General features: G+C 35.2%; 1 protein-coding gene across 1 annotated transcript in view; it reads left to right on the top strand.

Moving 5' to 3' along the window:
- Positions 1-16429, top strand: part of LOC135220476 (A-kinase anchor protein 9-like) — a 465336-nt gene that overhangs the window by 406468 nt on the left and 42439 nt on the right. The window contains 2 exon segments of the mRNA XM_064257603.1: positions 3322-3480; positions 14235-14393. Of these exon segments, the coding sequence (XP_064113673.1) occupies positions 3322-3480; positions 14235-14393 (318 nt within the window).

Here is a 16429-nt window from a genome sequence, read left to right as displayed (position 1 = left end):
GAAGTACAGAAGATGCTGGACAAGGATGCAATAGAGGAAGTGTTGCGTCCATCTCCGGGGTTTTACAGTCACATCTTCTTGGTGCCCAAGGCATCGGGAGGTTGGAGACCTGTTATCGACTTATCCACCTTGAATCGCTTCATCAGGAAGACAAGGTTCAAGATGGAGACCCCACGTTCAGTGTTGGCAGCTGTGAAGGGCGTATACTTCCAGGTCCCTATTCATCCGATGCCCAGGAAGTTCCTTCGCTTCTCTCTCGGAGACAAGGTCTTCGAGTTTAAAGTCCTGTGCTTTGGGCTGACCACAGCCCCTCAAGTGTTCACAAGGGTCTTCGCTCTAGTCTCAAGTTGGGCCCATGCTCAGGGGATCCGCTGATGAGGTACCTCGACGATTGGTTGGTCTTGGCAGGTTCCAGGGAAAAGGTGCTGCAGGACAGAGATCGTCTGCTTCGGTTTTGTCTGGAACTGGGCATCATGGTCAACCAGGAAAAGTCAAACCACGTACCCAGTCAAAGGATTCTCTACCTGGGCATGGTCATCGATACGACGGTTGCAAGAGTTTTCCCATCGGACCAGAGCTTGGAGAAGTTGCGAGTGGTGGCACGCGACTTCCTGTCGGAACCACATCAGTCGGCTCATCAGTGGCAGGTTCTTCTGGAGAGTGGGGGAATTCTGGTCTCCGGCCTTGGACTCACTTCTGTTAAAGGTTCCTCTGTCTCTGGAAGTGAGAGAAGACCTTCATTGGTGGTTGGACGACCGAAATCTTTTGAACGATATCCCTCTGCGTTCTCTCCCACTGGACTTCCTTCTGTTTTCAGACGCTTCCCTCGCAGGTTGGGGGGCTCATTTAGGCACCCTCATTGCCTCATGCGTTTGGAGTTTGGAGGACAAACAGCAGCATATCAACGTCTTGGAGTTGAAGGCAGCCTTCTTGGGTCTGAAGGAGTTTCGGGAGAAAGTAGAGGGTCATAATGTCATTCTCATGTCGGACAACACCACGGTGGTCGCTTATGTGAACAAGCAGGGAGGCCTGGTTTCAAATCAACTGAACGCCTTGACTGTCGAGGTTCACCAGTGAGCAGTCAGCAATTCGATGGAGCTCTCAGCCAGGTATATCCCAGGCAAACTGAATGTGGTCACAGACAAACTCAGTCGTCGGGATCAGATCCTAGGCACAGAGTGGTCTCTTCATCAAGTAGTAGCAGACAAGCTCTTCCAGGTTTGGGGGAGACCCATGCTGGACCTTTTTGCGACTCGGTTCAACAGGAAACTAGAGATATTCTGTTAAGTGGTTTCAGATCCTTTAGCGTTAGCGGAGGACGCGTTTCAACATCCATGGAACAACCTGGAGGTTTATGCCTTCCCTCCGTTTTGTTTGATCCATCAAGTTCTGAACAGGCTGATGAGTTTGCAGGGTCTCAGGGTGGCTTTGGTAGCCCCTCAGGCGGAATGGTTTCCATATCTGCTGTCATTGTTGTCGGAGGTTCGGAGGGAAATTCCCCCTTGGCAGCATCTGTGTCAGCCGCATGCAGAAAGGTTCCACCAGTCAGTAGAATCCCTATCTCTTCACGGTTGGAGGCTATCAAGTACTGCCCCCGAGCGAGAGGCTTTTCTCAGAGAACAGCAGGGCACATGTCCAGCAGTCTCATAAGGTCAACCTCCGCGGTTTACCAAGGCAAATGGGTGATCTACTGTGATTGGTGCCGTAAACGGGGTTTTTCTCCTCCAGAACCTCTAATCAACGCAAAGCAGACTTTTTAACCTTCCTCAGAGATGAGAAATGTTTGTCTGTTTCTGCCATTAGAGGTATTGACATCTCGGCCTGGGAACTTTCCCTGCTAGTTAAGGGGTTTGAGCAATCGAGTTCTCCTAGGGAGCTCAAGCCTCCGATGTGGAATGTTTCCTTGATTCTGAGAAGCTTCACTAAGGGTCCATATGAGCCTTTGCGTCACTCATCTGACAGGAACTTGACGCTCAAGACGGTTTCCTCCTGGCCTTGGCATCTTCGAAGAGAGTTGGAGAGCTCCACGGTCTGAGCTATGATGAGAAGCACACCAGGGGTTGGGGGTCTGTGTCCTTCGACTTTTGTCCTGGAATTCGTGGTCAAGACCCAAAATCCCTCTGTGCATGATGATAGGTTCACTTCCTTTTCCATTCCATCACTGAATGACTGTGGGTGGTGATGCTCAAGAGCTTTTGTTGTGTCCTGTCCGGGCCCTGCCTTGCTATCTTAAAAGGACACGGCACCTTAGGCACAGGATGTATAAAGAAAGAGGGGCCGAAGAATACTATCTCTTTATAGATACGGGAAGCCATCAGACAGGCATACTTGACTCTTGATGATTCCGCCACCACGTCTGTGCAGGCTAGAGCGCATGATGTAAGGGTTATTGGTCCCTCTATGGTTTTCAAAAAGAACATGGCTGTACATAGAGTGCTGAGCGCTGGTACTTGGTTACGCCAGTCCACGTTCACCTCTATGGACACATTTTCCCTGGGTCCTGTGTTGGCTGCCCAACAGGTTGTGTGACTCATCATTGCCCTCAACAGAGCACTTTTGTATCTTACCTAAGATGATTGTGTGGATGAAAGAATGAGTGAGTTGGCTGGTCTCTTTCTTTCTCTTGTACCTTTCCTTCTTCCTTCAGGGAGGTTAAGGAATAGACATATCTTTCGCTGGACTGGTCTGATACAGGTGAGTAAGGTAGTCATACTGATAGTGTGGTCGCTTGGTATACAAACATCCAACCCTCTATTCGGTAGCATATACTCCACTTCTTGGCAAGTTTTTTTCAACAGTACTGCATTTTCTTCCACTGATTTGGACTTATTGTCTATACTTGACACCTGTGTCATCTTTGGAAGCAGTGTCAGGGTTAATTGTTTGCAAAATAACTCATATGTGAAATGGGATCACCACTAAGATCTTATGTAATGAAATGGATGCCAACAAAATTAGCATTTAATTATAGCTGTTGATTTAGTATCTGTCATAGTTTCAAGTGTTCTCCCATAATTTTGTGCAGGTTATGAGAGGTCCTGGGCCACTCATTTCCAGAAATTTGGTGTAGTGTAGCCCTTTAAGATAAAAACCAGTATACGTATTCACACTGGTTTCAAAACAGCCTTGTATTTTTATATTGTAAGCAATGAAAAGGCACTGTTGACCATTGTATTACAGGGGTTTGTTATTCAGTTTTCTGGTGAAAAGTTATTTCTTGAGCGAGTTTTAATGAAGTATGTATAGTTAATGGTAAGGAAAGTTGATGTTAACTTACTGAAATGTTTAAAAATTTCTAAAATATCTTCAATTTTTCCCCAGAATCTCAGTGAATATTTTGAACTACAAGTAAAGGAGAATCTTCAGCTTTGTAAGTTAGTTTTGAAAAATTTGGATGAAAAGGATGCCCTCCGCAAGGCAATCGCAACATTAGAGAATAAGGTTCAAGATCTTACACAGAAGTATGCCAAAGCTAACTCAGTAAGTGAAGTCTAACTTTATTGAAGTCTAGTTTTACACATTGCTGTTAATATTTTTTTGTATTGCTTCTCATTTTAACACATACCTTCTAGTTGTGGTAGATTGTCTTGCTCTTTTCCCAACCCCTTGTTGTAGTTATGGGAAAATTAGACAGCAACTGCATAAATCCTGTTTTTTATACGTTTTTTTTTTTTTTTGTATTCTTCAACTTATTTTTATAAGTTTTCAATTACTCACAGGACATAATTTATATTTTATTCCTTTGTTTTCTTATTTTAATATGCATATAGGCTTCCTATTCTTTAGTAGTATGCTTTACAGGTTACTGGTGTTTTTGGTGCTTTCTATTAAAATATATGAAAATTTTTAATAAGATTAGTTTACTAAATTCCCAAAGTTGACAGAAAATACTACTTTGATCCATGGTACAGTAGTACCTCGAAATACGAAATTAATCCGTTCCGAGGCGCCTTTCGTATCATGAGGTTTTCGTATCTTGGACCACATGTTACATGTAAAATGGCTAATCCGTTCCAAGCCCTCCAAAAACACCCCAGTAAATTTCATAATAAAGCTAAATTGACCTATAAACAATGAAATACTACAACAATTTGGACCATTCAATGCCTAAATTAATTTTTAAAAAATGCAAAATATAACCTGTAAATAAAGTGTATATTAGTGTAACATGGTAACAAGAAATATACTGTACGTAAAATGTGGAAGCTTACCTTTCGAGTGAGGCTATGTACATACGTAACTATCCAAGGAAGATTGCTTCTGCCTACTTTTCACAATGTTCCTGTGTGAACCTTTTCGGGGGGTGTTTTCTACAAATGATTGCACTCTATGAAAAGCGGCTTTAATTTCTGCTTTTTTTTTTTCTTTTCTTTTTTTTCTTTTATATACATTACGTAGGTTTTTTTTTTTTTTTTTTTTTTTTTTTTTTTTTTTTTTTTTTTTTTTTTTTTTTTTTTTTTTTTTTTTTACAGAGTTTCAACTTTCTGTTTTTTATCACTTGGTTCTTTTTTTGCACCTCATGACTCTGTTGGCCCTGGTGTCCATCAAAACCCTGTTCAACCAAATGCTCTCTCTGGGTACTGAATGTTCGGCTGCTGACCTTCAACATAAACTGAAGTGCCTTGATTATACTGGTATGCATGTTGTAAATGATTGGTCAGCACCCTCTGTTCAGCAGGGAGTGGAGATTCCACCAACCTTGCAAAGTTTCCAGTTATCCCATTAGAGAGACCTTGATCACTTATCCCATGTGAGAGATCTTGGTCACTTTATCCCACGAGAGAGATCTTGGTCAATCATATCATATATGTCGTCACTCAAGAGGTGCTCTTCTTTTTCCATTTTCTGTGAAAAGATATGAGAAATTTTTTTTTTTAAATACACATTGACGGTCCCGAAAACGAATACCGCGTGCATACTATAACAATGCTGGTACCGAGTGGCCGAGGCATGCCACCACGTGTACATAGTAGATGCATGATGGGAGGGACGCTGGCCAATAGGAGAGAAGGATCTCATGGCTACGACTAGCATCAGGAACCAATGGGAGAGCAGGAGGATGGTGGCGAGTCTACTAGTACTAAGATGGCGGCGCACGGCGCGAGTTTCAAAATTATTATCCGGGCGAATCTCGGACTTTCAGAAACCTTTCGTATCTTGAAAACTTTTCGTATGTAGAGCCGTTAAATTTTTCATATTGGCTTTCGTATCTCGAGTTTTTTGTAAGTTGAGCCTTTCATATCTCGAGGTACTACTGTATATATATAATATATATATATATAATATATATATATATATATATATGTATATATATATATACAGTAGTACCTCGAGATACGAAAGGCTCTACTTACGAAAAACTCGAGATACGAAAGCCAATGCGAAAAATTTTACTGCTCTACATACGAAAAGTTTTCAAGATACGAAAGGTTCTTGCTGTAAAGTCCCGAGATTCGCCCGGACCACCGAGAACAATTTTAAAACTCCCGTGCCGCCAACTGAGGTAAACTCGCCACCATCCTCCCGCTCTCCCATTGGTTCCTGATGCTAGTCACCCCATAAGGTCCTGCTCTCCTATTGGTCAGCATCTACCCCTTGTGCTTTAAGTATTCTATTGGTAAAAGGATGCTGTAAATTGAAAAACTTATTCATGCAATACATTTAATAAAAAAAAAACATTAGGTAAAGATAGAATAAAGAATAGAAATGAATGGTTAATATACTGTTTGGTAGTTTCAGTAGTTGAAGAGAGATAATGAAAATTTATGGCTTACTGTGTAAAGTGATTGCTTGTCGATCGTTCGATACTCGTAAGTGCTGGATGTAAACAGACGTTTGGAACTTTTTTTTTAAAGTTTGTTTATTATAGTTAATGGTTACTTAATAATTATTTGAAATGAGTATATGCAATACATTTAATAAAAAAATTGTGAATTAGATATCATAAAATGTAAAATAAATCAGACTGCCAACAAATACGTATTTTTTAGAATTCTTCTTCTATTTTATTATTACGTTACGTATACGTATGTTTCATTGTAGCTGTCAGTAACTCGGTATCTCCATTAGGTAAAGATAGAATAAAGAATAGAAATGAATGGTTATTATACTGTTTGGTAGTTTCATTAGTTGAAGAGAGATACTAATGACAATTTATGGCTTACTGTGTGCTAGGAAAAATGATTGCTTGGCGCTCGTTCGATACTCGTAAGACGGGTAAGAGCTGAATGTAAACAATCGATTGGAAGGTTTGTTTTTTGTTTGTTTGTGTATTATAGTTAATAATTAATTAATAATTATTGAAATGAGTACATACTGATTATTTATACATTTTATTGGCATATTCTAAGCTTTTAGCTCTTAGGTTTAGATGTCAGAATCATAGACTAGGCTACAGTAGCAACCGCTAACATAGGCTAGGCTTATTGCTAAAGGACATATGCTAAAGTCCTAATATATGCAGTAAAAATGGGGTTGAACATTACATGCAGTTGAATATTACTAAGTATGTACAGTATTTTGCCTTTTTGGAATCATATTTCTTCCGTCGGATCGGCGTTGTAACCCTAGAACATGTGTTTTAGGCCTGGAAATATAATTTACTGGGGTGTTTTTGGAGGGCTTGGAACGGATTAGCCATTTTACATGTAAAATGTGTTCCAAGATACGAAAAACTCATAATACGAAGGCCGCCTTGGAACGGATTAATTTCGTATCTCGAGGTACCATTGTATGTATATTATATATATTAATTATATATATATATAATACCATATATATAATATACATATAATATATATAGGTTAACTCTATATATAATTATATATAATAGTATCTATATCTTTACTATATTCAATCTATATCTTATCTAATATCTATATATATACAGTAGAGACCCGGTTCACGACCGTATTAGAACTCGACATAATCGGATTTCGCCACTAAATTTCCAATAAACTTTGTATCTGTTTTCAACCAAAAAACCAGTTTCCGACCCCCGACCATATGATGTTTGTAAACAAACTGTTTCCGCCAGCTGCCGCTAGTTGGCGTCATCCAGTGCTACCAAATGTAGCATAATTTCATGTTTTTTAGCATAATTTGACCCAAGAATTGGAGCTTAGCATAATTTCTTTCACACTTAGGGTTCTAGTACAATTTTAGAATGTATTTTCACTAAAATTTTAAATAAAATGCAGAAAATTCCTCAATTTCATACACAGCTATAGTGAATGTATCTTCAAGTGAAATTGCCTCAAAAGCAGCACTAACAAATGAGTTAATTGCTAAGTTTGAACCCAACTAAGGAATGTTAAATTTTGTGAATATAAATAAATACCCACAGTGGCATGACAAACAATCAGTAAAGTGTTAATAATGTTTTTTCTTCATGAGTAAAGAATTACTTTTTTTCCTTTTTTAAGTTTTATTTTTTTCAGTAATCAAAATTTTAATTATGTCTGAAGTGATTTTACCACAATTTTCAAGTATTTATTCATTGTGTATGTGATCTATTAAAGAAAAAGTGTTTCAGTGGCATGATAATGATCAAGTAATAAGTACGTATGTTTTTCTTCTTGAGTAGAGACTGGTTTGTTTGTTTACCTTTTTTTTTTAGTTTTAATTTTTCAGGAAATATCAGTAAATAACAAAATGTTATATTTGAAGTAATTTTCACACATTTTCAAGTATTTATTAATTGTTTATGTGACCTGTCAAGAAAAATGGTTCTGAGTGGCATGATAATGATGCAGTAATAAGTAAAACTTGTTGTTTTTCTTCACATTTGTATGTGTGATCTTCACACATTTGTCAAATAGTATAATAGTGATTGCATATCAAATAGTGTACTAGTGATTGCGTATGTGATCTATTAAAGAAAAATGGTGTTTTATTACGAGTTTCCTAACATCATCAAATTATTAGTTATTGTCTGTTCGTCACTTTTTATCATTTCACCTAATATATAAATGTTTTAAATTTCCATTACATCGTTGTTTTAGCTCAAATGTATTAGAGAAATGAGATAATGATAGATTAATAGCATAATTCTGGCACAAAATTGCACCATATTTGGCATAAATTCTTGCTTGGACCGACCAGCATAATTTAGCAAAACGGTTGGTAACATTGGTGACGCCACTCAGTGACTCAGCATTGTTTAAAGTCGCAACTAATGTTTACAAACATTCAAACATGTGTCGTGTCTTGTACACCTTGCACGCATTTCGTTTGCTTTTTCGGTGGTATCAACGTAGACATATTCTAAAACCATGCTCACACTTGAGACGCCGCGTTTCAGTAGCAAATGCAATACGTATTTAAGTGTTAGGTTTGGAGTGAAGGCAATGTTACGTACGTAGGTTACATGTGCGGTTCGGTAGCGAATGGCAATCTTTAAGCTTTGTTAAGCTTTCCGGTAAGAAGTTAGTCATAGTTTATATCAGAGAAGCTACTATGCCATATTAAGTGCGTAGTAATCAAGAAATTAAGAAGAATCTTTTATGTCGTACTGTAATACGTTAATGTTTACGTGTAAGATTTGGTAGTGAAACCAGTTACATACGTAACATGTTCGGTTCGGTAGCAACGCAATCTAAGCTTTTCAAGCGTGCCGGTAAAGAAGAGGTTAGCCTTAGGTTAACTCAGAATCCGCTACGGTATACATTAATTATAGAAATTAAGTAGATTCTTTTATGTCTACTGTAAAAATACGTCATTGTTTACGTGTGAGATTTGGGTAGTGAAACCACTGTCACATACGTAACGTGTGCCGTTCGGTAGCGAACGCAATCTTAATCTTTGTTAAGCTTGCTGGTAAAGAGGAGGTTAGCCTTAGCTTAATCAGAGAAGCCGCTATGGTATAGAATAATTATAGAAATAAGAAGATTCTTTTATGTCTACTGTAAAAAGACGTCAATGTTTACGTATGAGGTCTGGTAGTGACACAGTTTACATATGCAACGCGTGCGCGGTAACGAACGCAATCTGTATGCTTCGTAAAAGCGTCCTCGTAAAAAAAAAAAAAAAAAAAAAAGAGGTTAGCTTGATATTAAACTCAAGAGATGCTGGTACGTAATGGTATAGTAATTAAAATACCCATTAAAAGAAGTTCTTTTACTTATGTTTGTAAACGTAATATATGTACCATGCAGTACCATAATAATTGTCAAAGTCCAATAAGCTTGAAACCAGCCCTGATATTGGACAATTTGCCGTAAAAGACGCACCTTTTTTTATAAGGACATTTATGAAACAAAATCGTTAGTATCATAACATTACATTTACTGAAAGATAATTTTCAAGCGATTTTGTATACAGTATTGCAGTCGACTCCGTAAAAGATTTACCATAAATTAATATCGAATGTAAATGTTTCTAGGCTTATAGCGAGATATGGTTTCTTTACTACCATAGTCCCGATATAAACCACCAGGCTGCGCTATGGTTTGTTTACATCCTTAAATGCCGACTACTGTAGGCAAATTTTTGCAAGTTTTTGATAAATATAGATTGGGTTTAATTTAATAGTTTATTAATTTACTGTAATAATTAGACTTGCTTTTCAATGCTTTTATTATGTTAGCAACACGTTTTATGCCTACCCCACTACACTACGTTCTACTTACTATTTACCTAGGTAGCCTATGGAGCTTGGTCAACAATCAGTTGGACACAGGGTAGTTTTCTTTTATACTGTATATTACACATTTAAAATTATAAATATACGTTTAACATGATATTTATTTAACTTTTAACTTATTTAGTTGTAATTTACATGTAATGTATTGTATAAAAAGGCAAGGTTAGGTAATAACTGATGGTCAAGAACGGATTAATCCATTTTCAGTTATTTCTTATGGGAAAACTTGATTCAGTTCTCGAAATAATCGAATTTCGACGCTCCTTCTGGAACGAATTATCGTCGAGAACTGAGGCTCTACTGTATATTATAATATATATATATTATATATATTATATATATATATATCTATCTATATATAATATATATATAATTATAGAATATATAATAAGTAGAGATATATATATATATAATAATTAGATTATATATATACGATAGATATATATCTAGATATATCTATATATATATATATATATATAGTCTATATATATTATATATATATATATATACAATATATTATATATATATATGATATATATTATATATATATATATATCTATATATATATATCTATATATATATATATATATATATATATATAATATATATATATATATATATATATATATATATAGATATGTGTGTGTGTGTGTGTGTGTATAATATATATATATATATATTATATATATATATATAATAATATATATATATATATATATATATATATATTATATATATATATATATATATATATATATAATATATATATAATATATATATGTGTGTGTGTGGTGTGTGTGTGTGTGTGTGTGTGTATATATATTATTATATATATATATATCAGCAATAAGTCACCAAACAGCACGTGACAAATATGTACGTAAATAGCCACATGAAAGGTGAAGAATCAAAGACCAGATACCAAGCGCTTTCATGTATTGTGTACACTTCTTCGGGGTACAAAGTAAAATAAACAAATAGAAACATAAACAAGAAAATTTTGCAGAACAAAGATCAAACCCATTACCAACCAAATTATCATTACAAATTGTCACTACCAAAAAAGTAAGAATACTTTAAAAGTGCTTAAGAACTGAAACTGCAGTTAGTATAACAGGCTGTTGCTAAAAGGTGACATTGTATTTCCCTACAATTTTATAAACAAGGTAACTATCTAATTTAAAAAGACCTGAACTCAGATTCATTATTTGATTGTTAAAATGCTTAATAAATGCAGATTCAATTATGTTTCTTTTTACAATATGGTTACAAAATATTACTTCAGATGCATTTTTCCAGTCTATACTATGGTTAAAATCATTCATGTGTACAAATAAAGCAATCGTCGATTGACCTGTTCTAACTGCGTAACGGTGTTGTTTTAGACGGTAATCTAGTTCTTTACCTGTTTGACCAAGGTATTTGTAATTACAGCCAGCACAAGGAATCGTGTAAATACAGCCACTAGTCTGTTTTGGGGAATTACGCACAATGATATTTTGAAGTGTTCCTGAATTTTTATATACCACATTAATCTTGAAAGTTTTCAGTAATTTCTGAATAAAAGAAAGATTGACATTATATGGCAGTGTTAAGATATTTTCTCTCACAAAAGGCTCCCTATTGTTAGTGGAATAAAAAATATTTCTAGCTTTCTGCAAAGATTTGTCAATTAAAAACTTTGGGTATTTTAACCTATTTCCTACGTCATAAATTTTACAATTCTCGGAGTCTAGAAATTCCGGACTGCATACCCGTAGTGCCCTTCAAAACATGCTACAAAAAACTGAGAGTTTTACATTAACCTTTTCATGTCCAACTGACGTAATAGTACGTAAAAATACTCTATCCCCTATCTATCCAACTGACGTAGTGGTACGTAAAATTTACCTAAATTTTTCGTACGTGTGGTAGGGGCTTTTTATTTTTATTTTCGGACAAGTAGCGATTTCCATAGGCTAGATCATACCTTGGACCGTGTATCTCGGGTATCAATACGCCAGCAAAGTAGTTTCTGTACTGCGCATTCTCAAATCCCTGGCGTAGTAAAATTCTCACAATGAAATCAGCTGATCGCACCTACACTTCCCTCTCGGTGACCCCAAAGCCATTTTTCTTAACTCTCTCTTTATTCTTCAACTTTTCCTCTACATTTTCGTATATTTACAAAGGAATTTCAATGAAAAATAACCGAGATAGGGCTCTTAAAAAAAGAAAAAAAAAATTTATAGCGATAATTCTCATAATGCGCCGGGCAGAGCGCTATGTTTCTTATTCTCTTTTCTATCGATTTTTTCACCGGCTGGACTTATTCGTTTTCCATTGATTTATATGTCGATATTTAGGGAATTTTATTGGCTTTCTTATTAAAAATAATTCATTTGCCTGACTTTCATAGTTTTTGGGTTAGGAACGAAAATATAAAAAAAAGTAAAGATTTTTTGTTTTTTTGTTAAATAACTCACATTTTTTTGTATTTAGAGGGCTGGGACTCTTATTCTGACTATTCCACCATAAAATATTAACATTTAGAAAAAAAGGACATCAAAATGAACATTGTTGGCATAAAATTTATATTTTTGCTGAATTTTCAAAATAATAATTTTTTCGCACTGTCGAGCGCTCTCAGACACCTCGGATATCTGGGGGGACAGTGCTCAAAACTAAGCGGATATGAAAGAGTTAACAGGGTGGTCTAAATAATAGTGGATATAAGAACAGACATTGGTAGGTTTCCTGTAAACATCAAACACAAAGCTTCTATCCCTTCTATGAACCAAAACATCTAAAAACGGTAATGAACAATTATTTTCTTCTTCAACGGTGAAATTAATAGACGGTACCAAATTATTTAACTTTTCTAAAAATATGTTCAAATTTTTGCTCATGGCCAAACATAGAATATGTAACTATATTGTAAAAAGAAACATAATTGAATCTGCATTTATTAAGCATTTTAACGATCAACTAATGAATCTGAGTTCAGGTCTTTTTAAATTAGATAGTTACCTTGTTTATAAAATTGTAGGGAAATACAATGTCACCTTTTAGCAACAGCCTGTTATACTAACTGCAGTTTCAGTTCTTAAGCACTTTTAAAGTATCGATGCAGTAAACTTTTTATTTTCAATATTTTACTTTTGTTATGCATTTCCCTTTTTTATTTTAACTTTTGCACCATGTCATCTAATTGTAATGGGGACCATATTTTCCTTTTGACAGGAACTCTGCCTTCAACTCCTCATGGAAAAAATGTTTGGAGTGAAATGACTGTTTACTATGTGATATTTTATTTTGTTGAATGAACATATAATGTTCAAATGGAGAAGTTTCATTTTTCTGTTTCATTTTGAATTAACATATTAATGTACGAATGGAATGTTTAATTTTCTTCCATTTGAATTTAGTTCAGTATCCCGTGTCTCATTGCTGAACAATTTGTTCTCTCTGTAGGGCGTCTGTATTTGTTAATCCAAATCACCTTGATAACCAGAGCCTTGCTTGTTCTTGTTCCTGTAACAAATTTTATTTTCTTTTACTTAACTTGGAGTTTGATTCAGTTGCCTACACTAATTTGTTGTCTTTGTGTGCATGAAGGATAGGTTTTCAATGTTACCATGTTAAGGTTCAGAGATGAGACTTTATATATGTTCCACATAAAAATGTGCATATAACTGAAACCACAAATGCTGAACTACAAACAAGCATGGGTCGACTGTCATTAATAAATGCCATCCTTTCATGCATTGGAACTTTTAGGGGTTTATTCTAATGGACAGGTTTGTATGTTTCAATGCAAAATATTCATAGATTGTTGACAGTTCCTGATATGTTACTGTCCATAGATGGAAAGGCTTTTCAGTACTGACATTCTATGTACATTCCTTGGTTTACAACGGTTGTGGTTTTCGACGTTCTGAGTTTACAACACTTTTCAATTCATTCATCAGAAATTATTTCCAGGTTTACGCCACGTTCCGACGGAAGAAATATGACGCTAAAAAGCCAAAATAATCAATATTTGAAGAATTTTTATTTTATTAAAAATGCAGTAAAATATAGTTTACAGAGTTTTCAATACACCCCAAAGCATTAAAAGTAAGTTTTTCTTATGATTTTTTACAATTTTCGACAATGTCTCGGCTTACGACGATTCACGGCTTATGGCGCATCTCAAGAACGGAACCCCTGTTGTAAACCGGTGACTCCCTATATACATTTACATCACATTTTATGTAATTAGCACATGGGTTTAAAAGGTGATTCGTATTAAAATGAAAGAAAATAAAATATTCTTAGATAATGGAATGACAATGTAAACCATTAGCATATGTTCATTATAATATAGGAGAGTACGGTAGTTAAAATAAAAAGTAAAGTGATCATTAGAATGAAATAGCATTTTCATCAGCCAGGTGTTTGTAATGTCCCACTGCCACATATGTTATGAACAATGCACGTCTTAAATCGGCTGTTTTTTGGTACATTATTGTCAGATTTCTTTAGTGATTTTTCGTGGCTGTATTGAAAGTTGTAGGTTCTTTGAGGAATTTTTGGAAAACATACTGAATGTATCTTAAATTTTTTACAGGAAAAGATTGAAAGCTCAAGTAATGAGATCTGCCTGAAAAGAGAAGTAAGAAGGTATACAGAACAAGTTGTCTCATTACAAAATGCATTATCACATAAAGATGCAGAGTTGCAGTCTAGAGCCAATATTGATAGCAGTAATATGTGCCTTAATTGTAGGGTAAGTCTACCAATTATTGTTATTTCAAATGTGATGATAGAGAATTTTTATTGCTCTTTAACTGTAGATTTTTCCCATGCTTAGAATAAAATGATTTTTTAATCCCTGATCAACAACGTTTATTTGGTACCATATTATTTCCATGTATAAGATGACATATAAATCCTGAATTCACCTCCAAAAATTGGGGGATTGTTTTATACTGTACTATCATTCTGGAAATCAAACTTCAAATACGAAATGGTGTTTATCTGTTTGCTAGCCTCAGCCATGGTGCAATAACCAGCAACATACATAAAAAGATTCACTTTATGAAAATAAACTGATTATAAAGGTAATACAGCCACTTTTACTTGTATAGTATGTACTATTGGCATATCTTCATAATAAATAGCCTGTTCAAGGAATAATTCCATATCAATGAAATCTACTTTTATCCATGTGATGGTGTTGGTAAAATGCAATCAGCTGATGATTTTAAGATATTAAGAAAGTAAACAAAACCAAAATGCAAATGGCGCTTGGTTGCTTTGTTCATACTTTGTAGCATGATATGGCAATAATACATGCAAAATGATTGGATGCAGTAAAAGAACAGTTTTCTAAAAATTATTATCAATACAAATGCCTATAATTCAGCTTTTGTAGATGGATATCTGTCAATGTAACAATCTAACAAGGGCCAATAGTCTCTCTCTCTCTCTCTCTCTCTCTCTCTCTCTCTCTCTCTCTCTCTCCTCTCTCTCTCTCTCTCTCTCTCTCATCGACTGTAATCCCTCATGATGATGCTCCATCCTACACTTAAAAATTCTGGTTTTTAGAACTCCAGTAATCTGCATGGTTTAAATCCAATTTTTTTCATTTACAAGAAACAGTATCTCCAAATAATGTTTATTTAGCAAATACCAGCAAAGAAGAGGTCAAGTAGTAATCAATCAGCCAAGATTTTGAGACTAAACAATATTAAATACAAATGGCATACATGCAATATACTTTACTACTTGGGTACAGTCAGATTATTACTTTTCTCCAAAAGAAAAAAATTGAAATTTTTGGAGCTTTTCAGTTTGTACAATGATGGATAAGAGATTGTAAGCCTGTGTATCTAAAATCATCAAATTTCTCACAACTATCACTGTCTGTTTTGAAAAGACTCGTACATATAAAAAAAATTCATCTCATATGCCATCATCGTAGGGATTCCAGACTGGTCCTGGTTAGTTGACTTCGGCTTCATCGTCCTTGTTGTGCAGATCATCCTTGGGACCATCCATAGCATCAGAGATACTGCTATTTTCAAATGTTTTATGCACACTTTCTCTTTAACATTTCCTCATGCTTTTATAATGAAAAGCATGCTTATACAGAGATGGTTTTGTAATTTAGTAGTCATCTTATACTATAGATATGAGGTAAATTCAGGAAAATTTGCCATACCTTTTACCTTGTCTTATCTAAAGGTTGTCTTAACACGGAAATATATGGTAATGATATTTGCAATTTTATATATAGAGGAAATATATAAGAGCATCAGTGATTAATTTGATTTGAATGCCAGTATAATTCAATATACTGTCCAGGTGTGTTTTTAAGTTGTGCAAGTAGTGCCTTGAAGCCATTGCTGTTGAGTCACTAGGACCACAACTCGTCACCAATGATTTTTAATTGAAATTAGGTACTGCTCATGTCCATATAGATCTCTTGATTCCCAGCAGCCAGCCACTCTGATTCATGATTCATTCTTTGTGCAGTGTTAATCCTTTGAAGGCAAAAATGTTCTGCTGGGATGAAGGAAAAATTTTTATTCAAATAATGGTTTCATATAGAGAACAAACTCAATACTTACAGTGCCAAATCTCAGTTTTTGGAGGGAAGATGTTTGTTTTCAAGATTTCAGACTGGTATTTAAGAACAGTAGGATTTCTGATGAGAGCTTTGAGTTAGTTCAAGCACTTGAATACAACAAAAGTCTTACCCTGAACTTACACGAGGTTAAGTTCCAGACCCCCTCACGCAAGATGAATTTTCACATAGGT

Source organism: Macrobrachium nipponense, chromosome 2 (assembly GCF_015104395.2).
Source record: "Macrobrachium nipponense isolate FS-2020 chromosome 2, ASM1510439v2, whole genome shotgun sequence".
NCBI lineage: Eukaryota > Metazoa > Arthropoda > Malacostraca > Decapoda > Palaemonidae > Macrobrachium > Macrobrachium nipponense.
Note: the sequence above shows the minus strand (reverse complement) of the source record. Positions and strands in the feature narration are given on the sequence as shown.